This window comes from Vombatus ursinus, unplaced genomic scaffold, assembly GCF_900497805.2.
Source record: "Vombatus ursinus unplaced genomic scaffold, bare-nosed wombat genome assembly UNPS02000580.1, whole genome shotgun sequence".
NCBI classification, from domain to species: domain Eukaryota; kingdom Metazoa; phylum Chordata; class Mammalia; order Diprotodontia; family Vombatidae; genus Vombatus; species Vombatus ursinus.
In genome coordinates this window covers 30,207,044-30,232,087 of record NW_020940358.1, presented here as the reverse complement: position 1 = coordinate 30,232,087, position 25,044 = coordinate 30,207,044, and the positions used below count along the sequence as shown (strand labels likewise).

Genomic DNA, 25,044 nt, shown 5'->3' with positions numbered 1-25,044 from the left:
ACTCAGCTTGTCTGACTTGATGTCTTCCACCCTCCTGGGTGCTATAATGCCTTTCATATTTGAAGATGATACTGTTTATCGTAGCTGACATCAGTAGGTGAAGCTGTGAGAATCGGCTGAGAGGCATGGAGATCTGGCTGGGTACAGGTGCTCCCTCTGACCCATTCTAGCTCTGAAACTATGGCACCTTTTGAAGACTAGCTGGACACTACAGAGCTGCTGATCTGTTTTGGTAAAAGGAGTTTCTACATGGGGATATGTACTAGAAATGCATGGTAGTGTTAGTTGTTGTAGTAGCAGCGGCAGTAATTATTTACCATTTTTTTTTCCTGTGGCACTACTGCTGAGAAAGGTAGCTAGTTGGGTGCCATGGATAGAGTGCTGAGTATGGAGTCAGGGAGACCTGAATTCAAATCCATCCTCAGACATTTACTAATTGTGTGACCTTGGGCAAGTCACAACCTCTGCCTCAATTTCCTCAAGTGTAAAATGGGAACAATAATAGTCCCTACTTCACTGAGGATCAAGTGAGATCCTATTTGTGATGTACTTAACCCAGGCACAAAGTAAGTATAGAAATGTTGTTATTATTGTCACAAAGAGTTTGCTTTGGAACTCCTAAGGACAGAAACTGTAAAAAATCTTCTGTACATCTCCTATTCTAGAACTCTCTTGGGTTTAAGATTGGATACTTTTGTCTGAGGCATACTCAGAGGCCCACCCAGAGAATCTTCTTGGTGCCCTGGACTCAGCAGTGTCCTTGATTAAATTCTGCCTCTGACCCTTAACTTATCAAATCACTTAACTTCCCTGGGTCTTAGTTTCTTCATTTGTAAAATGAGAGGGCTGTACTAGATGGCCTCCAACAATGTCCCTTGCAGCTACCTGTGTAACTCTGAAAATTCAGTTTTTCTATTGTGAAATTCAGTACATCTGGTTCTTTAGCAAAATCAAAATAAGAAATAAACATGATGCTTTCCTATTATTTTTTTTTTTTTACTGTAGCAGCTTTCTTGTAAATAACAGGAGTCCAGTCCTAGGATATTTCCTACCTATTTCCCCTCTGAGTCATTGGAAAGAACAAGCTGATGCTCTCCCCCCCACATGCTATAAGGCAGGCGATCTTTTAAAGTGTCCTAAGAAGAACAATGGTGGTCCCAGAGACCCTTTTAAGAGGGTCTGTCAGGTTGAAACTGTTTTCATAATAATACTAAGATGTTTTACTTTTTAATAATTTCCATTATGTGCCTATCACTGTGCTAAGTGCTGGGAATACAAAAAGAGGCAAATGATAGTCTCTGTGGCCAAGGAGCTTCCAGTCTAATGAGGGAGACAACATGCAAACAAATATAGACAAAGCAAGCTTTATACAAGATAAATAGGAAATATTTGACAGAAACAAGCCACTAGAATTAAGGGGAGTTGGGAAAGGCTTACTGTAGAAGATGTTTGTTGTTGTTGTTGTTGTTCAGTTGTGACCCCATTTGGAGTTTCTTGGCAAAGATACTGGAGTGGTTTGCCATTTCCTTCTCCAGCTCATTTTGCAGATGAGGAAACAGAAGCAAACAGGGTTGAGTGACTTGGCCAGAGTCACATAGCTAGGAAGTGTCTGAGACTGGATTTGAATTCAGAAAGAGGACTCTTCCTGACTCCAGGCCTGGCACTCTTATTATTTCATCACCTGTTTGGGACTTAAAGGAAGCCAGGGAAATCAGTAAGTGGCATTGAGAGAGAACATTGCTGGCATGAGGGACAGCCAGAGAAAATGCCTGGAGCTGAGAGATGAGTGTCCTGCTCATGGAACCAGCCAGGAGGCCAGTGTGTCACTGTATCAAAGAATATGTTTTGGAGAGTAAGGTGTAAGAAGACTGGAAAGGCAGGAAGGGACTAGGTTATAGAAGGCTTTGAAAGCATTTTTTATTTGATCCTGGAAGTGATAGGGAGCTACTGGAGTTTATTGAGTAGGGGGATGACATGGTTAGACCCGCACTTTAAGAAAGTTACTTTGGTGGCTGAATGGCTGATAGATTGGAGATAGAGCCTCTTATTCATAGTAGGTTTATTGTTTCCTTGGGAACTTTTATAGGTAGGGGTAGAGGTGGGAGCAAATCACTGTGTATTGATGTTTGGAGCCTTCTCTCTCCTTTTCCTTCCAACATACATACATTTGACATTTTCTTCTGGCTAAACCAGATTATATGAACAGCAAGAAGAGAAGTCAAAGGGAGATAAATAGCCTTAGGGACTTGTATATATATGAAGAAGGGATAGTACCAACAAATTGGGAAAATGGGAAGTTTTAATAAGGATAAGACATTTATTAAGTGCACACATGGCATAGTAAATAAGAGAGTTCACTTCAAAGCCCTACTGGCTCTGTGACTTTGAGCCAGTCACTTAGCCTCTCAGGACTCTAGGGAACATCCTAATACTAGGAGACAGAAGGTGCTTTTTACTGGAAGAGGGAATTTCTTCTTCTGAGAGGCTGTTCTGATGTTTAAGGCACTGCACTCAGCACTGGGAATACAAAGGAAAAAAAAGTCACATCTGTCCTCAAGGAACTTTTAGATTCTGCTGAGACAACAGGTATAAGAGTAAACACAAGATTATCTTGAGAAGAGAGAGAATCCTAATTGCCATGGGAGAGGTTAAGAAGGCTTCTGACAGCTGAACCTTGAAAGAAGATAAAGATTCAGAGAATTCCAGCTGAAGAGGGGGAGTACATTCTGGTTATGGGGAATTGGTTATGCTGAGAGTCAGAGGGAGGAGGTAGAATCTCAAATTTCTAATCTCATCTGGTAGTTCAGCTGAACTGGAATGAATAATGTGAAATGAGGCTAGAAGAAGAGTTTAGAGCTGTTTGTGAATGGCCTTCAAAGCCGGACTCAGGGACTTGTCTTTATCCTCGGGGTGATGGGATGCTCCTAAAGGTTTTTGAGCAGAAGAGTTTTAGATCTATGTTTTTTAGCCATATTCATTTGGCACCTGTAAAATGGATTAGAAGGGAAAACCCATTAGGAGGCCATTGCACGAGTCCCCTCGAGAGCTAATAAAGGGTGGTGGCTATGTGAGTAGTGAGAAGGAAGCCAATATGAAATATTGTGGAGCCAAATGAAAGGACTTGTCAGTTGATTGACTTTGGGGGGGATAAGAGGAGGGAAGGACCTGCAGGAAGATTTATGGGCCGGTTGAACCTCAGGATTTGTTTGCTTTAGAGGGAAGTGCTGGGTTTTTTGAGTTGTAGCTGTGTAGTTGACAGCCTTCTCCTACTAGGCTGCCTCTCAGGCACTATCCAGGAGGCCAGGCCCTTCAGTTCAGTATTTGCTCTGGGCAGGGCTGTGCTGATTCTCCTTCAGGTGCTTTTGAAATCTGTTCTTCTCATTTCTTTTGGGGGCTTTCTGGACCTCTCCTTAGCAGAGCAATGAAGCACCAGATACCTTGCAAGGATGATGATAATAATAGATAATAATAAAAAGGCGCTTTAAGGTGTATATGGTTCTTTACATCCATTGTCTCACTTGAGCCTCACCACAACCCTGTGAGGTAAGTACTGCAAGTAGTATTATTATCCCCTTTTAGAGAACTGAGATGGCCAGGTGGTGGAGGCAGGAGTCGAGCAAGGTCTCTCCTGAATTCAAGTGCAGCACACTTTCCATTACACCACACTACCTCTCGGAGTCTGAGATTTGTAACCTTCTTATTTGTTCATCACATATAACTTGGTGGGCTGAATTCAGGTATGGAAGAAATGGATAGCTAGAGCTATGTACAATCTGCTTTTTTACAGACTCTGTCCTCTCTCTCTCTCTTTTTTTTTTTTTTAAGGAGAGTGAGACTCCTCACCATCACCGTTTTTTAGCTGTGTACTTTGATTTGTCAGATTCTTCACATTTGCCTCATAAAACTTGATGGACACTCAATCTTGTTTTTCCTTTTTTTAATGCCCAAGTGTGCCACAACATCCCATTTGTAAAATATTGTTTGGTTAGAGCACTCCCATTTTTAAAGGGACTATGGCTATATAATCAACATGACTTAGTACAGCACTGGGCTAGAGTCACATCTAAATACATGATGAATCCTCTGTGATCTTGGTGGATTGCTTTTATATTGGTTCTCCAGACTCCTTCACTGAGAATAGACTCTTTCCAGCCTCCCAGGTGGTAAGGAGTGTAGAGAGCTGTAGAACTCTGTGCACTCATCCCTCAAAGAGAGGTGCTGCACACTTTCTGTGGTTTATTACCATGGCCTATCCCAATCAAGAAGTGGGGCCACAAAGTCTTGAAGTTTACAGCCAGGTATACTATTTTGCTCGAGATTCAGTCAATCTTATGACAGGTCTTGTAGGTTCAGGAGTCCCCCTGGTTTACAATCAGACCATGACCTAGGCAGGCAGCTTACTTGTCAGACTGGTTTCCCAATTCCCCTGGAAAGTCTTTGGCCAGCCTTGAGCCTGCTTGTGGAGACCTGGAGACTGCCAGGGCCTTGACCAATGTCAGGGAGACAAGATGCTGAGTGGAATAGAAAGTTCTGAGAGCCTCATGCTTCTTCTGTATACTGGGAGACTAGCAGTAATAGTCCCAGCCCCCAACCCCCTTGACTGTCTTGCAGAACCTTGGGAAAGTCTAAAAGAATATTTCAGGCTGGGACTAAGATTTCTTTACAAATCAGACTTGTGATTTCACTGGCATAGGGGGCTCCTGGTGAGAAAATCTGCACCCTACCAGTGCAGATTCACAACCGGTAGAATTTGTGGTATTAGAAAGTTGCAGCATTGAAAGATAAAGTGATTTGCCCAGGGCCATTAGGTATATATCAGGCAGAACTTGAACACAGGTCCTTCTGACTTCAAGGCTGCCTATTGATTCATTGCTGATGAAATCATGAAATATTGGGAGGTTAAATGGACTTGTACCTTGCAAGGGAAGACTGACGATTGACGATAGTGCCTCCTTTGCCTCTGTGGCCTTTTTTTCCCACTCTTTTATTTTTTTTCCTCATTAAATCCATAACTCTCGTCAGTCATTCGTCACAGGTGAGCAACTCTGCATCAACAACAACACAAACTATTGTCTGGGGACAAGAAATGATGAGTGTCTAACTTGAGCACAAAGCCTCTCATCAGAGGATTGTTCAAAGTAGTGATTCACTGGTTTTATCTTTCTGAAATGTCCAATGGCTTGTTGGATATCACCTCGACTGGAATAGGGAAAGAGATACGGACTGAATTTGTTTGCCGTGAAGAAGGGTTGAATGGTAATAACATCTTTTCTTTGTTTCAGAAGTGACCAGTTTCCTGTGTAGTATAAGACTGGAGTTAAATGGTGATTTAGAATTAGGAAGGTGGTGTTGTTTGTCCTGCTTTTTCCGAAGAGGACCAGTGACATCACAGGTGATATCTTGACTTGCCCATGAATTGGATTTAAGTTGAGGCAGAGTTGTGCAAAATCATCAGACTCACTGTCTCTTCCAGAGTCATGGAAGTCAAGTGGCAAGACAAAAGTCAAGACAACTGGTGATGGTCCAGGATGCAGATGGCTGTTAGAACAAATTGTTCTCATCTGCTCATTTTACCAGGGGAAATCTTCACATGCTTGGGGTAGACATTCCCCAACTCACTGATTAATTTGAGGCCTGTAGGTTACCCTCAACCTGGTTGAGCCCATCTGCCAAAACAGTTTTACCAGGGTGTGGTTACTGTCTGTGCTAGAGCTCCTTAGAGCCACATGTGAGAGTTGGGTGAAAGGTAGACACCAAAAGTGGATGAGCAGCCCTGACAAAGTCTTGGTAAGCCCCCACACCAGAAGTGGGTACTAGTCTTTGAACACCCCATACAGCTCATTAGGAAGGTACTAGTGTTTGAATACATCCTCATATATGTGATCAGCAAATCACTTAACCTCTCTGAGCCTATTTCCTCTTCTATAAAATAGGGATGCTACTTATACCAGCTATTTCACCTCCAGTAAGGTCTTACTTGGTTACAGTAAGATCTTACTTGGTTACAGTAAGGTTGCTTGGTACTGAAAAGCCATGCCATGTCTTGGAATATGACCTGTGTAGGAGGAATTCTACTATAGGCCCAGGGGTTGACTAGGTTTGAGTTTGCAGAGTTTAATGAGGTTGCCTGGAGTAGATACAAGGTGATTACTTTGCTTGGCCACAGTGGCATTTGAAGACCATCTGCTAAGTCTTAGAGGGGTTGCTCTCTGTGTTACTAGAGGCAACATCAGTATTGAATTGATAGAGTGGTTGTGGGGAAGGCAAGCATGAGTTCTTGCTGTTTTTACTGTTAAATCAGGGGAAGCTAGCAAAGCATTTGGTCCTATGGTGCTTTCCCAGACAGGATGGTAAAACCTGGCTCGCTTTCTAGTGTTGTTGACAGGGTTTTCCTGGCCGTACAGCTTTGCCCTGTAGCTGCTTGTTGTCTAATGGCAGCGAGTATCAGCTTGGAAGACTTACTGATTTGGATGATGATATGGAAGGCAAAGTTAATTTTTCAGATAACACAAAGCAGAGAGAGGTGGCTAATGTAATAGATGATAGAAGTAAGATTCATGGTAATAGATTGGGCTATGAATCCATGATCACTTATGATCCTAGTGAGATGAGATTTGGTGGGCAAAATGTCTGACATTTAAAGATCAATTGCACAAGTACAGGAAGGGGTAGCAGTTTATGTGAAAAAGATCTGGGGAGATTAGTTGCTATAAGCATAATAGGAGCTGTTGACAGACAGAATAATACTTTAAGAAGCTGTGATTTCATTAATGAGGCTACTTTTTTCACCAGTGCAGATTGCAACTCCTTTATAATTTAATAGCTTACCTTTAAGAATTGTCTTCGAGGCTTAGCCTGTAATCTCTGTTTCCCTGGGTAGCTGAGGCTGGCAGATCTCTTGTACTCAGGAGTTCTGAGCCATAGCGAGCTATGCTGTTTGGGTTTCTGCACCAAGTTTGGCATTAATATAGGGAGCTCCCCAAGAGTGGGGGTGCCACCAAGCTGTCTGTGCAGGGGCAAACCAGCCCAGGTCAGAAACATAGCAGGTCAAAGTGGGATTGGTCCAGTAAATATTCCCTAATCTTCCAGCCTGGGCAAGATAGGGAGACCCAGTCTTTAAAAAAAAAAAAAAAGTTGCTTTTGCTGAAAAAAATTCATCACTGCTACCAAAGTGGTAATGAGCTATTGCAAAGTTAGCCAGGTTGGTCCTTGGATCAGCAGATACCTGGCGTAGGCTCTGCTGCTGACTTAGCTGTCAGGAACCCAATGTCACCTTCCTGTCTTCATGAGTCAGGCATCATTGAAGAACGTTAGTGGAGAAACAACAATGTTGTATAACAATAAAGATGGGGTAAGGTGTAATATGGTAATAAAAAGGTGAGTACTGTACTAGGCAGCATTATATTGTGTTGGAATATTGTATTTAGTTCTGGGCACCACCCTAAACATCTGGTTAAAATGTGTTCAGAGTAAGGCAGCTAGAATGGTGAGGGACCAGGAAACCACATTCTTGGAAACAACAACAACAAGAATACCTGAAGGAATTGAGGATATTTAGTATGGAAAGGAAAATGCCATTGAGTACTGGGACCACAATGCCATTTAACTTGCTAGCTCTCAGGGCACCATGCATTGGTCATAGTAAGTTCATAGGCTCATACATGGAGATCTAGAAGGGTCCTTAGGGTTCATATAGTCCAGCCCTGCCCCTTCCCATTCTATAGAGAAGTCCAAGGCCATTCAGGTTATAAATAGTATAGTCACCTGCAGAGACACTCTAAGAATCCCCATTTGAACCATTCCAGAGAACCTCCAGCTCGAGGTTTTCCATTTACCTTTGTAGGGCAGTTTGTCTAGATGTCCCCTTCCCCTTTTCCTTCACATATTATTCTGTGTTATATTTGTCTATGTACATGTCTTTATCCCCCAGAAGAATATACGTTCCTTGAAGGCAGAGACTGTTTCACTTGTATCCTCAACACCTAGTCCGTTTCCTTGCATGTAATAGGCACTTAATATGGTTATTAAATTTAATCCAGTTAATACATATTTGTGTCATGAAGAATGAATAGATAACAGCCTTGAAATATTTCACACCAAGCAAGAATGTCAGAGGAAGGAACCTTAGAGTTCATCTTCCCAACCTGCTTATTCTACAGCTAAGAAAACACCCTCAGAGCTGTTATATTGAAGCAGACGTGTTCTATGTTGCTTCAGCTGGCAAAACTAGAACCAATGGTTGGATGTTACAGTGAGGCCTGCTGAAAAAAAGGAAAAACTTTCTAACAGTTAAAGCTATTTTTTCCATCGATGACCCGGGCTGCTTGAAGAGTAGTGAGCTCCCTGTGGTTTTTTTACTGTTACATAGGGAATGATCATGTTAGTCTGTGCACTTCAGGAGTTCACAATGAAGACAGAAACAAAAGATCCTTGATGTGAGACTGGCTGGGGCATCTGTTATGGATTTTTGCAGGTAGTGGGGGATTGGGTCAATGGCTTTCAAGAATGTTTCCAACTCTTAAATTGTGAGAAAAGACTAAAAATGCTAAAAGATTAAGGTAGAAGAGCGCAGAGGGTGGAGCCATGATGGTGGAGGGAAAGCAGTGACTGTCTTGAGCTCTCCCCCAAACTCCTCCAAATACCTGTAAAAAAATGGCTCTAAACAAATTCTAAAGCAGCAGAACCCACAAAAAGAGCGAAACAAATTTCCAGGCCAACATAGCCTGGATGGTTGATCAGAAAGGTATATCCTGCCGGGCAGGGAGAGGAGCGCAGTTTGGCGTGGGTGCGCAGGCCGCAGCGACCCTGGAGCAGGCCTCAGAGGACTGAATCGCGGGCAGCTGTGACGGTTTCCAGACTTCTCAACCCATGAACGCCAAAGGCAACTTAGAAGGTCAGTGGGAAAAGTCTGTGTCAGTTGGAAGAGAGAGAAGCTGGTGGTCTCAGCTCCAGTCCCTGAGCTCGGTGGGGGCAGCGGCTGCCTGCTGAGCTTCCAGCCCACCGACCGAGGGGGAATTGAGTGACTGATCAGAGGGGGATTGCGGGGATCTCTCTGCTGGTGCAAGATTCTCTTGCTTTGCTCTGCTTGGATCTGGGTCACAGTTCTGGGTGATAGTCCTGAGTCAAGGAGGAACGCTGGTGTGGTGGAGCTTGTTGTGGCTGTGGAGAGGAAACCCTCCTCATAGTTCCAAGACAGAAAAGAGTGCTCATAGACCAGAGCACAGGCCAAGAAAGGAGTAAACACCTTGCTCTTGATCATACCACCTTGGAAGAACTTAAAATTTACAGGTCCCTAGAAATGGCTCTGAACACAGCTGCACAAAACCCCTGAAGCTTGGGACGGTACATTCTCCACACTGGAAACAGACTTCTACCTTAACAAAGAGTTTATAACTCAGGTAATTGGCTGGGATCATGAGCAAGCAGCGCAAAAAGAGTCAGACTATATTATCTTACTTTGATGACAAAGAAGATCAAAACGTACAACCAGAAGAAGACAACGAAGCCAAAGCTCCTACATTCAAAGCCTCCAAGAAAAATATGAATTGGTCCCAGGCCATGGAAGAGCTCAAAAAGAATTTTGACAAGCAAGTAAGAGAAGTAGAGAAAAAACTAAGAGTATTGCTAAAGGGGACCAAAAAAAAATACTGAAGAAAATAACACCTTAAAAAATAGCCTAACCCACCTGGCAAAAGAGGTCCAAAAAGCCAATGAGGAGAAGAATGCCCTTAAAAGCAAAATTAGCCAAATGGAAAAGGAAGTCCAAAAGCTTACTGAGGAAAATACTTCCTTAAAAATTAGAATGGAGAAATTGGAAGATAGGGACAATTTGGGAAATCAAGGCATTGTAACACTAATCAAAAGGAATGAAAAAATAGAAGAGAATGTGAAATATGTCATTGGAAAAACAACTGACCTAGAAAATAGATCCAGAAGAGAGAACTTAAAAATTATTGGACTGTCTGAAAGCCAGGATCAAAAAAAGAGACTAGACATCATCCTTCAAGAAATTATCAAGGAAAACTGCCCTGATAGTTTAGAACCAGAGGGCAAAATAGAAATTGAAAGAATCCACTGATCACCTCCTGAAAGAGATCCCCAAAGGAAAACTCCTAGGAGTGTTGTAGCCAAATTCCAAAATTCCCAGGTCAAGGAGAAGATATTGCAAGCAGCCAAAAGGAAACAATTCAAGTATTGTGGAAACACAATCAGGATAACACAAGATTTAGCAGCTTCTACATTAAGGGTCTGGAGGGCATGGAGTATGATATTCCTGGAGGACAAAGGAGATAGGACTACAACCTAGCATCACCTACCCAGCAAAACTGAGAATAATCCTTCAGGGTAAAAAATGGTCATTCAATGCAATAGAGGACTTTCAAGCATGCCTGTGGAAAAGACCAGAGCTGAAAAGAAAATTTGACCTTCAAATACAAGACTCAAGTGAAACATGGAAGAGGTAAATAGGAAAGAGAAATCATAAGAGACTTATTAAGGTTGAACTGTTTACATTCCAGCAGGGAAAGATGATATTTGTAACTCATGAGTCCTTTGTCAGTATTAGAGTAGTGGGAAGGAAAAAATTATATGTTTGTATAGATAGATAGATAGATAGATAGAGGACACAGGGTAAGTTGAAGATGAAGGGGTGATATCTGGAAAATAAAATTAAGGGATGGGAGAAGATTATACTGGGAGAAGGAGAAAGGGAGAAATAGAATGAGGTAAAATATCTCACATGAAACGGACTAGAAAAGGCTTTTACAGTGGAGGGGAAATGGGGGAAGGTGAGAGGGAATGAGTGAATCATTCTCATAGGATTTGACTTAAGGAGGGAATAACATACACAATGGGGTATGGAAATCTATCTTACTGTACAGGAAAATAAGGGGGGAAGGGGACAAGAGAGCAGGGAGTTGATAGAGGGGAGGGCAGATTGGGGGACGGGATAATCAGAAGCAAACACTCCTGAGAAGGGACAGGGTCAAAAGAGAATAGAATAAGGGGGGGGTAGGATAGGATAAAGGGAAATATACTTAGTTTTTCCCAACAGAACAACTATGGAAGTGTTTCACATGACCTCACATCTATAACCTGTATCAAGATGTTTGCCTTTTCAATGAGGGTGGGTGGGGAGGGAGGAAGGGAGAAAATTTGTAACCCCAAGTTTTAAAAACACGTGTTAAAAATTAATAATAAAAAAAAAAAAGAAGAGGCCAAACCCAAGTGAAAAATGGTCACTGAAGTTTATTAGGGTAGTCACAGAAAAAAAATGGTAGTGCTGGCTATATTCACAGTTAAGTATAATATTACAAACTCAGTGAAGAGTTGATGATGAATAAGTGATATCTAAGCCATGACTGTGTTCTCTCTGAGCCTGGAAACCTGCAATTCCCTTTCTCCTTTTGAGGGAAATGCTATTCTAAGGTAATAGAAAGGACATAGCAAGACAATAGCATGTTGTTCACTTTCTCCCTCTGTGTACTTCGATATTTGATGGATCTCATTGATCTTTTTCTTTTGTATAGGAGAAAGTGTTGAATTTTGAGTCAGAGGACCTGGGTTCGAATCCTAGCCTTTGCATTTATATTATTTGTGTGACCCCATAAAAGCTGCCTCATTCCTCTGGTTTCCTTACATCTGTAAAACAAGGGGGGATTGGACTAAATGGCCTTTGAAGTATACTCTGATCCTGTGTGAGTACTCCCTCCAGTAATGCAGTTTGTAGCCAGGCCTGCTGGCTTTGTGCTGTTCTTCTGTCCCCTCATAAATCCACCACGAAGAGTCCACGCAAACTGCTGGGGACCTTCCTGGAGATATTTGAACAGTGCTTAGATACCTGTGGTGCATACTGACTGTCCGCAGGTTTTTCCTCACTTTCCCTACATGAATCCTCATTCAGTTTCTCCTTCTGCATAAAATAACAAAAGTTCATTTTACTTAGGACATAAATAGCACCTTCTCTCAGGCTGGCAGCCACCTTACCAGCCAATCTCTACTTTCTCATTTTGCTCGCCTCCTGAATTTTGAAGGAACCAGGAAGAGGTTGCTTGTAGCAATATTCATTTTGCTGCTGAGGAAGCTAACTAGAATTAGATTAAAATTCAAGTGTTAGAAACCTGAGCTTCAAATGATTATCAATTAGCCTGCAAATTTGTCTTTATCTATTGATCACCAGTAAATATCTGAGTGTCTACTTTCCTTATGTTAGTATATATGCTTTAGGAGTTTAGGAGATTACATCCTTGCCAGAAACCAGCAGAGATTTGAGGTTGTAGTTATAAATTATCCAGGCACTACTTTCTTTGGAGCTCTCCCCTGATTTTTCCTTTCCTACTTTCCTGGTAGGTAACTGGGAATTGGGCCAGGCACCCCACTGGGGGACAGGCAGGAACAGAGGCCTGTCTGACAGTAGTAGCTTAAAGCAGCAGGGAGGGCTGGTGCCCCCCCCCCCCCAGCCATTTGAACACACTTTCTTCCCTACTTGGTCCCAGGATGGCAGTCTCCTTGTTTTCTTGGGAGGGTGGGGATGAGAAGAGGGAAGAAAGCTGGAGGGAAAGGGGTGCGGCTTGGTCTTGCGTCAGTGCAGGGAATGGTTTAAAGCAGAGTGCAAAAGAACTCTGGATCCTAAGGGTTTCCTCCAGAGGAGTTAGTCTGGTTTTCCTTTCCCCTAAGGGTTTATTTATAGGTTACAAGAAAAAAATGAAAGAAGGTCAGACAGGCTTCTGGAGAGCCCCAGGCTCTGGCTAGATTTCAATTAAAATAGTTCCCCACTGTACATATTATAAACCTTGTCCGTCACCTAACCACTTTCCCCTAGAATTAGAGTGCCTTTCTGAGGGACTGCCTCTTGGGCTCTGGATGTTTCTGGGAGGAGCGCCCCTACTCCCAATCCAGCATATGTCTGAGTCTCTTTGGAAGGACTAACATGCTCCCATCCCTGTGTTCTTCCCAGATAGTCCAAAGCCCTGTGGCCTCATATTACTTGAGATTTGCATTAATAGAAAATGTTTAGGATGTACCCAAATAATTTCATCCTTTCCCAGGGATTTTTGCTGTCGTTTGCTGTCCAAAGCAGTTTTCTCTGCTTTAGTGGATTTTAGTCTCCCACACTTACAATCGCTATACATCCTTTCAAGAAAAGAAAATTTACTTTGAAAAAGGCTCTGTAGGAGGAGTATCCATTGTCAGACCGTGCAAGCTAATTGTTGGTTTAGGAAATATGGTCTCATTTGTCCTTCAGAGTCCTTATCCGGGATTACTGTTGGGAGAAAAAAGGCCCCATATTGATAGACGTGGGATGTGCACCTGATTGCATCTAGATTTTCCTCTTGATTTGATTTCCTTTGCAGAGCTGCAGAGCTTTTGGGGTGGTAGTAATAATAATAGTAATTTACATTTGTATAGCATTGTAAGGTTTATCCAGCTTTTTGTGGCTACCACCTAGAGTAGGAAGGAGGGTGGTACAAATGGTATTCTCCCTTATCCTAAGAGGAATCAGAGGATTTGAGAGTTCTGGTGACTTGCCCAGGGTCACCCACCCAGTAAGCGTCCCAGGTGGCCTTGGAAGCCAGGCCACCAGGTCCAGTGCTCTATCCATTATGCACACTGGCTAAAATAAAAGGCCACAAGAAAGGAGATATTACCTTATGAAATTCAACTCAACAAATATTTTCTAAGCACTGACTGTGAGCTGGCACTGTATTAGAGATACAAAGACAAAAATAAAATGGTATTTACCATCAGAGAGCTTTCTGGAAGGAGATAGTACATAAAGGTTAGGGACAGAATGGAGTAAGGAGGGAATCCAAGTATTCTAGGGGGAAAAATCTGAAGAGGGAAAGAGAAACAACTGAGAAGATCAGGAAAAGTTTCACAAAGGAGCCAGCCTGATCTCAGCCTTGAAGGAAGAGAAGAATTCCAAAAGTTGGAGATGGGTGTGTATTCCAAGCATGGGGGGACAGCTTCTGCACAGTGCTCAGAGGTGATAAATGCAGCATTGAGTTCAGGGTACCAATAAGCATCCAGCTGTTGTATGAAGACAGAAGCTGGAGAAGAAGGGGGATAGCGAGGTCATAGCTGAGGGTCAAGCTGAGACATTTCTCTTGTGTCCTGGAGGCAGTGAGGAAACCCAGCTGTGAGTGAACTGGTCTGATCTGTGCCTTGGGAAAATGATTTCAGATGGATTGGAAAGCTCCTAGTCTAGTGCCTGGCACATAGTAAGTGCTTAGTAAATGCTTTATTGATTGAGAGGGAGAAACTGGAGGCTGTATGTCCAATTAGGCCATAAGACTTAGATTCTTCTCAGTTTTTCTATGTGTTATCTCTGTCTTTGTGTGTTTCTATTTCTGTGTTGTCTCGCATATTGCTCTCTTGATGTTTGTTTCTCTCTCATTTTTTCTTGGCGAGTCTGTATCGTAGTGTGTTTCTGTCTTTCCCTTCTTATCCCTCTCTATGTGTCTCTCTTTCCTTTGGAATTTCTTGTCTTTCTTTCCCTTAACTGGCTATAACATAGAACCAAGTATTGTATTTTAAAATACAAATTGTTTTATGGAAAGTAATTGTTTAAAACTAATATTTAATTTTTTCCCAATTACATGTAAAGACAATTTTTATATTCATTTACAAAAAAAAGAAATTTGAGTTTCAAATTGCGTGGTTTGCCATTTCCTTCTCCAGCTCATTTTACAGATAAGGAAACTGAGACCAACAGGGTTAAGTGCCCAGGGTCACACAGCTAGTAAGTATCTAACTCACAAAGATGAGTCTTCCTCACTCCAGGCCTGGTACTTTATCCACTGCACTACCTAGCTGCCCAAGCTAGTCCAGGTCTTTAATAGACAAATAAAAATAAAATAGACACCCCATCTTTGCTCCAGGCGGTGAGTTACTTCATTACGGAACCCTCCTTGACTCTTGAGGAGCCGAGAGGGGCAATCTCTTGTTCAAAGAGGCTTTCTGTCCTGAAACAAAGTGCTTCTTCTTGATGTTTTCTCCAGATCCCTGGTTGAGGGTGGGAGAGGTCTGCCCCCAGGTTTCCTTGCTACCTGGCACTCTTCTGGAGGGGCTGGTAGCTCTTTGGTTCTCTTGCAGGTTATAGTGCAGCCCCTTGCCTCTCCCCAGCCTTTGATTACAGCTCTCAGGGCCCCCAGTAGACACTGTGGGCCGACTGAGCTTCGGGGCCGCCCTTGGAGCCTGTTGTAGTCACTCTCTGGATCAGCCTTTGTGTTTGTCTTGTGTGGGGAATCCTGCATATCCAGGAGATGTCAGGTTGTGGGTCGAGGCCAGCCCCAAAAGGGTTTTCCTGAGCTTTGGGGGATGGGTAACCAGACCTGGGAAAGAGGAGTGGCTTTGGGTTTATATCTCAGTCAACAAACCTTTAATAAACCCTCAAATCACTCATTCTCGTTTCCTGTGGGGATACTGCCCTAGGTTCCCTTAGCAACAGAGCCCTTTCCAGAAAGCTGAGGAGAATATAGATTGGGCTTTGTTTGCAGACTTTCACATCAAAACCAACCTGAGGAGCTGCCCCTGAGAGCCAGGGAGTGGCCAGAGAGTAGAGAAACTGAGCAATGAAAAGGAGAGCAAAGGTTGTCCTTGGGGCCCCCTCCACCCTTTAGGCTGCTTCTGTCTCCCGGTGGAAATCTCGCCCTGAGGCTTCTTACTGAGATGGGCCTCCGGGCTTCGCCCTCCCTTGCTTCTCTGGCCTCCTGGTGGTTGAGGTCAACACCTATTAATAGCCAGGGAGGTAGCCAGTTTAATCCTCCCCATGGGCTGGAGAGAAGGTAGGGAGAAGGAGAGGAAAGTCCTGGGAAAGTAGAATGAGCACTCTCTCTGCTTGAGCTTGTATTCTGGAGTTGTTGCCATGTCTTCATACCATAGGGACTAATAACTTTTAGTTCATCATTTCTTATGGGATGTGGAATTAAAGCACTCAGATCTGGTCCAGCCCCTCTAGGGATTGGTTTGGACTCATTGATGAGGGCACAGGATGTGCTGGGTGTACTCAAGCACAACATAATGTCTTCAAAAAGTGGTTATTTTGTGTGTCATTTAAAAGTTTATATTTTTAAAGTTTAGTTAATTTTAAAAATCAGTTTTAGTTTCTTTAGTTTGACGAGTAGTCTGTCATTCAATAAATGTTCAACTTTAATTAATTTAGAAAATATAATTTTCCTGAGTTGCATACACTAATAAAACATGCCAGAGGAATCATTTCCCCTTTCCCCTAACCCCCTTACTGGGGTAACTCGAAGAAGATTTACCCTAATGATCTAGCTAGGTAGGGGCAAAGTCAGAAAATGAACAAAGGAATCTGAGGTGCTAACGGTGAAGAAAGGTCTAGTCTAGTGATATTGGTACCATTGAAATTTGTGAATTCTTTTCCATACTGGTTTCCAGAGCCAGGCAGGAATGTGTCAGGGAAATGAGAGCATGGTAAGCATTGAGACACCTCCTTCCATACCCAGGAGAGATGGACGGAAGTGGGTAGGGCCCTCCCAGAGATGTTGTGGACTTTGAAACCCAGTATCTGATAATTTCTTCTCTACCTTTTGACTCTTTGTAAAGAATTTTATGGGAAAATGGGCTGGAACTCTAGCTAGCTAGTAAATAGGGGGCCATTAAGAATGGTTCTCCACACTTTCTCCTCCCAAGGTGTCTGGGGTAGAGGTTGCAGAATCCTATTTTATGGGCTAAAAGGGAGGCTGGGATATCTCAAATTATCACCAGGCCAGTTCAGACTAACCTACTGTTTTGTCCCCGGTTCTTACCCTTTACATTCCCTCCATTCTATCAAGAAAAGAAAGACTAGCAGACTGGGTCATTGCAGGAAGTGGGCACTGGTTGGGGGTGAGGAGGGCCTGGAGAAGAGCAGCAGACCGGGCTTAGACAGAGGACTGACCTGGCACAGGTCAAGCCTTTGATGCTTAACACCCTTGGGTGACCCGGTAAAAGTGACTTCACCTCCCTGGGTCTGTTTGCTCAGCTGCAAAATGAGAGAATTGGACTACCTGGCTTCTGAGCTCCTTTCTAGCTAGTAGTCAGAAAGCTGGTGAAAAAACTGCAGGACAATCATGAAGTCTTTGGTTTCTTCCTCTTCCCCTTTCCCCTTCTTTGGTTTCTGAAGTCATCCTTTCACTTCTTCAAAGGTATTTGAATTGGGAGGGCTGAAGGCTACAGGGCTGCTGGGTGGAGAACTGGGCTTTCAGTCTTACCTCTGCCACTTTTGACCTGTGTCATGTGACTTGGGGCTAGTCTCCTCACTGAGCCTAGGTTAGATAAATGACTTCTAGCTTCTAGCTCTTAAGCCTATGATAAATACTCTGCCCAGTGACCTTGTGGGGGAGGGGTATTCTTCCTACTCTGTGGGATTGCCTATCGAAGATTAAATGTTTCACCAATATTTGTAGAATTGAGAATGTAGGAGTTAATACCCAGGGGCTTGCTTCATCTTTCTTCCCTCGTCCCATTACTGGTTACTGGTCTACTCTTAAAAGTTGTTCAGTGGGGGCAGCTAGGTGGCACAGTGGATAGAGCAATGGTCCTGAAGTCAGGAGGACCTGAGTTCAAATCCACCCTCAGACCAATCACTTGACACTGACTAGCTGTGTGACCCAGGGCAAGTCACTTAACCCCAGTTGCCTAAAAAAAAAAAAAAGTTCAGTGAAAGCTTACTTTAGGTTGAAAAGAAGATGGAAGAAGAGTTCTCTCCAAGTTGTAGGAAATCTAAAATAGGAAATATTTTTAGAGAAATGTAATTATTCTTTTCCAGTACTATAATAAACATACAAAAGACTGCTAATTACAATGGGCTAAGCTCATTAAAATTACCATTCTTATTAGAATTTAACAATTATGTTTCATGTTAATGTATCATAAACATCAAAGTCCTGAGTAGTGCTATGTATTTCATACCTTTGTTGAGTAACATTTGCCAGTGTCAGAATTAGTACAAATCCTAAATTCTTATAGTCCGACTTAGCATATTTTGTTCATCACTTTTCTCCCCCACCGGGATATTATCACGCCAGATGTTTGTAATAGAATGTAGAGGTAATTGTGCAGAAAGAGGACTAGACAGGTCCAGATCACCTGGGCGCTGTCTGCTCCTACAGCTGACTTTGGGCCTTAGAGGCAACATGGTATAAGCAGTGGTATGGTGAATTGGAATTCAGGAAGACTCGTGTTAAAATCCCACCTCTCACACTTGTCTGCCATGTGACTGGGAAAATGACCTTACCTCCCTGAGCTTCAGTTTGCTGTTGTTGTTGAGTTGTTTCATTTGTGTCTGACTCTCCCATCACTCCATTTGGTGGGTTTTTTTTGTTGTTTGTGTTTTGGCAAAGATCCTGGAGTGGTTTGCCATTTCCTTCTCCAGCTCATTTTACAGATGAGGAATTGAGGCAAAGTGGGTTAAGTGACTTGCCCAGGGTCACACAGCTAGTAAGTATCTGAGGCCAGTTTGAACTCAAGTCTTCCTGACTCCAGGGCCAGGGCCTTGTCCACTGCACCACATAGCTTCCTTACCTGCAAAATGGGGCTAATATTACCAGTAGTGCCCACATCACAATTGTGAGGCTTACATGAAACAATGTATATAAGACTCATTGCAAGAGTGGCATGCTGATATCAGGTATTACCAATGTTGTTATTAACACAAGGAGGTTGAATTACATGGCTTATTTCCCTTCAGCTCTAATGTTCTCTGATACTGAGTGTAATGAGATCTGATGGTGTAAAGCAGGATTAAGGGAGTTCTGTGACCTGACATGTGTTGTGCCTAAGGTGAGCTCCCCTTTGGCCTTAGCACATTGATACATTACCCATACCTGGTGTTATGGAACTTAGATGTGAGACTTGGCTTTCTTGTGAAAAGGGGGGTCAGTGTACAAGAGTGAATCCAACCAAATTGAAGAGTCCCCCAAAGGATATACAGGGTCATAGATTTAGAGCTGGAAGGGATCTCCGAGGCTTTCTAGGCCCACCAACTGAAGTAACAATCGAGGAAACTGAGGCTCACAAAGATGAAGGGACTCCATCACATAGCCAGTAAGTGTCAGAGGGACGATTTGAATCCAAGTCTTTCTGACTTCAGTTCAGCACTCCATCCAGTATACCACATGGACTGAAGAGAAGGCAGTATGGCTGAGGACAGCAAAATGATCCCACAAAAGGAATTAGCTCATTTCAACTGCATAAGGTATAATTACTGTCATTAAAGCTGAAATCATAGCTTTAGCCAGAGAGACCCAACTCAACTTTTAAATTGTTTGTTTGTCCTGATGTGTGTCTCCCCAAGAGCCTGTGGGGTGGGTTTGTGGGAATTGAGGGTTTTGTGGGTGGGATGAAGTATTCTCAGATTTTTGAGGCCCTGGGATCAAGTCTCTCCATGATAAGAAGGATCATTCCCTCCCCTAAAGAGATGTTCCTAAGTAGGAAACCCCCTTCCTGAGGGAGAAGAGCAAGTTTGGGAAGGGGGAAACTGTCCACAAAGTCAAAACCAAAAATAAAAGGAAAGATTTAGTGTTGTATAGAAGAAAGAATAGCAAACTGAGAGTCTATAAATTTGGGTCTTAATCATATAACTACCTTATAGGACCTTGGGCAAATCATTTCATTTCTCTGGGCCCCAGTTTGTCCATGTGTAAAATTACTAGATGGCCTCCAAGGTCCCTCCCAGTTGTAAAATACACATGATAAAAGAAAATGAAACTGAGCTTTACGGGTGGGGTGTACACAGAACCATTCATTAGGATGAGGAACTCCTCACATGCTACAGCTGCCCCCACGTCCCACCCCCACTTGCCCATGCTCTTCGATTTCAGTTGATTGGCTTAATTTAGCTGACTTTAAGAGAAATTATCTGTTCTCCTCTGTTCTCTATCCTACCTAGCTTCTCAGGCCCTGAGTTCCTCTGGCCACCAGGCCACTCTTACCTTTCTTAGAGTTTTCCTTGATATTTGTCTCTTTCTGTTTGGGGGTCTTTCCCTTATTAGCAGGAGTTAGTGTTAATGGCAGATTAACAGAGACAACAGTTGAGAGAGATACCCACCCCCTATCTCACCTTTTTTTAAATTAAATTTTAGTTTTTTCAGTTAATGTCTATTTTCTCTCCCTATCCCATCCTCATCATTAAAAGAAAAATCCTTGGAACAAATATGCCTAGTCAAGCAAAACAAAATTCCACCTTGCCTTAGTCCAAAAACTGTATGTTTCATTCTGTACCCTAAATCTATCACCTTTCTCTCAGGAGACTGCTTCACCATCAGTCTTCTGGAATCATTGTTGGTTATTTATTTGATCAGAGTTCATTTGACTTTGTTGTTATGTTTGTTTTTACAGTGTTGTATTATATAAATTGATCTCTTGGTTCTGCTCATTTCACAGCAAGCCTTCCCAGGTTTCTCCAAAACCATCCTCATCATTGTTCTTTATGGCCCAATAGTATTTTGTTACATTCAAATATCATAATTTGTTCAGCTCTTCATCCCCAGATAGGCACTCTCATAGTTTCCTATTCTTTGCAGCCCCTCATTGTAGCAGGCATTTATTCAGCAGCTCCCAATGCAAGGCATTGGGAATACAAAGACAAAACAAACATGACAATCTCTGTTGTCAGGGAGCTTACATTTGATTGTAGAAGACAACATGTATCAGTCATTCATCAAGTATTAAACATGTGTGAGTATGTTCAGAATAAATAAGAAAGAAATTCAGGGTAGTTATTGAGGGAGGAGAGCAGTTGGGGAGATCCAGAAAGTATCATTTAGATTAGAAGATAGTGTTTGGATTGCATCTTGAAAGAACAGAGGGATTCATTGAGGCAGAGGGAAGGAGCTAGTAGGTGTGGGGCATGTCTGGGGCAAATGTACAGAGTTGGGTGATGGACAGCTGTGTATCAGGAAGGAGTTCATCCTGCTTAGATTCTAGTGTTTGAGATGTAGAGTAATAGTATAATGAAACAGAGCAGAACAGTAGGGCCAAATTGTCAAGGACTTTAAAAGCCAAAGAGAATATGGTCACATATGGGTCTCAACAGTGATTTTGGCCCCCCTGTGGAGGATGACTTGGAGAGGGAATTGCCTGAAAGCAGGGAGACCAGCTGGGAAGCTTTTTCAATGATGCGGGTGAGAGAGGATGTAGACCTGAACTAAAAATGATGCCTGTGTGAGTGTAGAGAAGGGACCTGACATGAGATGTTATGCAAGTAGAAACAGAAATTGTTTGTGAAGTGAATGAGAGTGAACGGTCGAATGTAATGCTGAAGTTTTGAACCTAGGAGACTGGAAGAATAGTGCTCCAGACAGACAGGAGAGTTGGGTAGAGGGGAAGACAGCCTAGGGAAATGATGGTGAGTGTTGTGTTAGACATGTTTGTTCTAACGTGAGGGGAAGGCTGATTGGGTTTTGTTGACCTGGGAAACTTAGGAAAGTCCATAATGAGCATAATTAGACTGCTGTCATCAAATTGTCTCCACGATAGACTTGACACTGGGATCCTTCTGATGTCAGGACAATTAAAGAAGGCCTCCAGCTTTCTAGCTGGACCCCCATGGCAAACTTAAGACACAGACATTCTCACCAGATGGGCTGACATGCATGGGTTGTGACTGGCATACACATCAGTGAATCACAGATCCATTTGAATTGAGTATTTGGTGGTAATTAGAGTGGGTGCTGAGTTTGTTGTTGCTGTTTTAAGATTTATGAACACAGTACTCTGCCAGATTAGCAAGAGGTAGGCAACAGCATGGGATCGACATGCTCTTCACAAGTCCTTCTGTCTTTGTGATGTTTCCACATGTCTCTACGTGTGTGGGGTTTACACGGTCCCATTTATGGATTAAGCCAATCCTTATCATCTATTTTCCCTCCCCAGTGTTTTGGGACAGTTAGAGAAATGAACTTTCACTGCCCTGTGGATGAAGGTCTAAGGAGTGAGAAATCCTCCAAAGACAAGCCTCTGCCTGCTCTCAGAAGCCCAAGCTGGGAAGCTAAGCAGCTTCCCACAGCTCTGGTCATTTGTGGGCTTTTCTAGTTCATACCCTCCTCTTTTTTGTGTAAAGTGGACGGCCCCCTCCCTAATTGCAGCTCTTGAATGGTCTAATCACAGCCTGGGCTAATTTGTTAATAGCTTTGGGAACTAAGAAAATGTGCCTTGGGCTATCTCATAAGCCATAGATATGCAGCTGTATATGTTCCATGGGAAAATTATATTTTTGTGGAAAAATGAAGACAGGGATATTTGGAACTGTGTGTCACCCTTATACCCTGTTTGTGGGCATATTGTCCCATAGAATGAAAGCTCCTAGAGGTGATTCTTGTATCTCCCGCACCTAGCACAGTGCCAGACATATAGTTAGTTGGTGCTTAATAAATTCCTGTTGAATGAATGAATGAATGAATGAATGAATGAATGAATGAATGTCTGTACATTGTGTACACATACAGGTACACAGGGCACGTCTAAGCATAAATAAGGTCTTTGACATAGCACCTACCTTTCGTCAGTAGCTCTCAGTATACTCTGTATGATTTAGGAGAACAAAATACGTATAAGTCTGAATGTCATTCACAGTCCCAAAGCCCCGGACCCTTTGTAGACCTACTCCTGTGAAATGTATCTCCCTAGTGGAATGTCAGCTCCTGGAGGGTATAAACTGTCTCACTTTTGTATTTGTATTTCTAGTGCCTAGCATAGTATCTGGTGGTGTATAAGTAGGCACCAAATAACTGCTTGTTTATTATTTAATTGATTGATTCATCAGGACAGAAACTTTTCTTCTAGGTGACTATATCTGTTCTGGCTAAGCCTACATGTTTTTCTATACAAATAAATGCTCCTTCAGTGGAAATAGTATTTTTGGAGGGAAATCTGTGGCCCAGCTGGTAGGTTCAGCCCTTGGTCTCTGTTACTTCATTCTCCTCTGATTCACTGTCTTGTTCCCTAGGGAAGTCACATCTGGCCATTGTGCAGAAGGTGAACAATGAGGGTGAGGGCGACCCTTTTTATGAAGTCTTGGGATTGGTGACTCTGGAAGATGTCATTGAGGAGATCATCAAATCAGAAATCCTGGATGAGTCTGATACGTACAGTAAGGCTCACTGTTTCCCTTTTCACTGCCTCATAGTAGATCTTCAAAAGTTCTTCTCCCCCACCCTTCTGCGTTTTTTAGAGTCTGTTAGTCCTGACTAAGCGCATGGCAACAAGGGTACCATCCTTCCAAGAAGGCTTGGAGGCCCTGCCAACAGCTTGATGTTCAACTAGCAGAAGGCATTATTATGTGTTTCCTCCTATTTTCATCTGTCAGCCACAGCCTTGGGACTATGAATTGACCTAGAGTTCATTATGCTTGGGTTAAGAGGCTCAAAATATGGGAGAAACAAAATTCCTTTCTATGTGGGGCAATTCAGGGTGACAAGACCATCAGGTCAAACTGAACCCTAACCCCTTCTCTTGCAGTTGACAACCGGAGCCGAAAACGAGTAGGCAATCAAAGGAACAAGCGAGATTTCTCAGCTTTCAAGGATCCTGACAATGAGATGAGAGTGAAAGTCTCCCCCCAGCTGCTTCTGGCTGCTCACCGATTCCTGGCCACAGGTAAACCCATGAGGAAGGCATGGTGGGGTAGGGTCGGTCGGTGGGGTACTCATTGGTGAAATAGAATGTATAATTTTCTAGGAGATCAGAGATGGTGATTTTAAAAAACCCAAACATTTAGCCTCTTGCCTCTATGGAGTAACACAATGGGATAAAGAGTGTGTGAAGGGTTGAGGACAGTATATCTGCCCCTGGAGAGGATAAAACTTGATTTTCCCCTGGGATTGCAGGTTGTCTGCATTGTAAACCAGTATCTATTCCACACTCCCAGCAAAAATCTAGAGTTAGGGGCTAAAGATCATAAGAGACCATAATGAAAATGGTGCTTGTACCAGATCACTGGGGAGGAGATAAAGTTGGCATCAGGCAGGGGATGGTCTGTGTCGGTCCTTTGGTGACACATCGCTTTGGGTAGCCCTATACAAGGACACGCAAAAGGGAAGAGGAGGCGTTTATAACCCTAGTGTCTGTGCATATAAGATACATGTTCTCACACTCATGTAACAAGAGTCATATTTGCAATACTTTTGCCACCTGTGACCGGGCCCATGGTCCTCACTTAAATTTTGGAAGGGTTCCTCTTCGTTTTGCTTCCCTTATCACTTCCTCCATCTTATAGTTCCTTGAGAAAAGAGATGACAAAATAGACATTCCTGGGTTCTCACCCTTATCTCAGAGAGGCCCTGAAGGCCCGTGGCATATCTTTCTTCCCTCTTGCTCCTGTTCCTCACACATCCCTCTTCCTAATTCCATTCCCTCTGCCTCCAAACTGATTCCCTCATCATTCCTTCTACAGTAGTTTTTCTGTCAGAATCCTTTGAGGTCAGGAATATATGGTATTTCCCCTTATTAGTTATGGGAGACAGGTACTTAGGGATCTGGAGCTTTCTCTGATAGGGATCTAAACCAATAGTGAGACCAGTTTCAGTATAGGAACTTTAAGTGCCCTTCTTTCCAAATGCAGACACAAAGAAACTGTTAACCAGATGCCTCATTCTGAAGGTTACTTTAAACAACTGCCAGGGGCAGGGGGAGCCACACCCCTATGGCAACATTATCTTATTTCTTCCATAGAGTTGCCCCTATTCAGTTCCTCAATGATGTCTGAGAAGATCCTCCTTCGTCTGCTAAAGTACCCAGATGTCATTCAAGAGCTGAAGTTTGATGAACGCCATAAACTTAGTGCCCGGCATTACCTATATGTTCAAAACAAATCTGCTGACTACTTCATCCTCATATTACAGGTAAGCTCCACCTTTCATTTCCTAGGCAGCTTCATGATACCTGGTCCCATTCCTTCCTGCCTTCTCTCTGGGCTTTACCACCGGACCTGATCTCCTTTTACCCTGCTTCTCTTCCTTCCCAGCCTCAGACTGCATACTGATCTCCTATCATGATGATGTCTTGTGTGCATAGGAAACTCAGAACTCTGCCTTTCCACTT

At 43.0% G+C, this 25,044-nt stretch overlaps 1 protein-coding gene across 1 annotated transcript in view; it reads left to right on the top strand.

Annotated features, from left to right (window-relative positions):
* Positions 1 to 25,044, top strand: part of CNNM4 (cyclin and CBS domain divalent metal cation transport mediator 4) — a 63,974-nt gene that overhangs the window by 7,884 nt on the left and 31,046 nt on the right. The window contains exons 2-4 of the mRNA XM_027852987.1: positions 22,952 to 23,095; positions 23,464 to 23,601; positions 24,676 to 24,845. Of these exons, the coding sequence (XP_027708788.1) occupies positions 22,952 to 23,095; positions 23,464 to 23,601; positions 24,676 to 24,845 (452 nt within the window). The remainder of the gene's footprint in view (positions 1 to 22,951; positions 23,096 to 23,463; positions 23,602 to 24,675; positions 24,846 to 25,044) is intronic.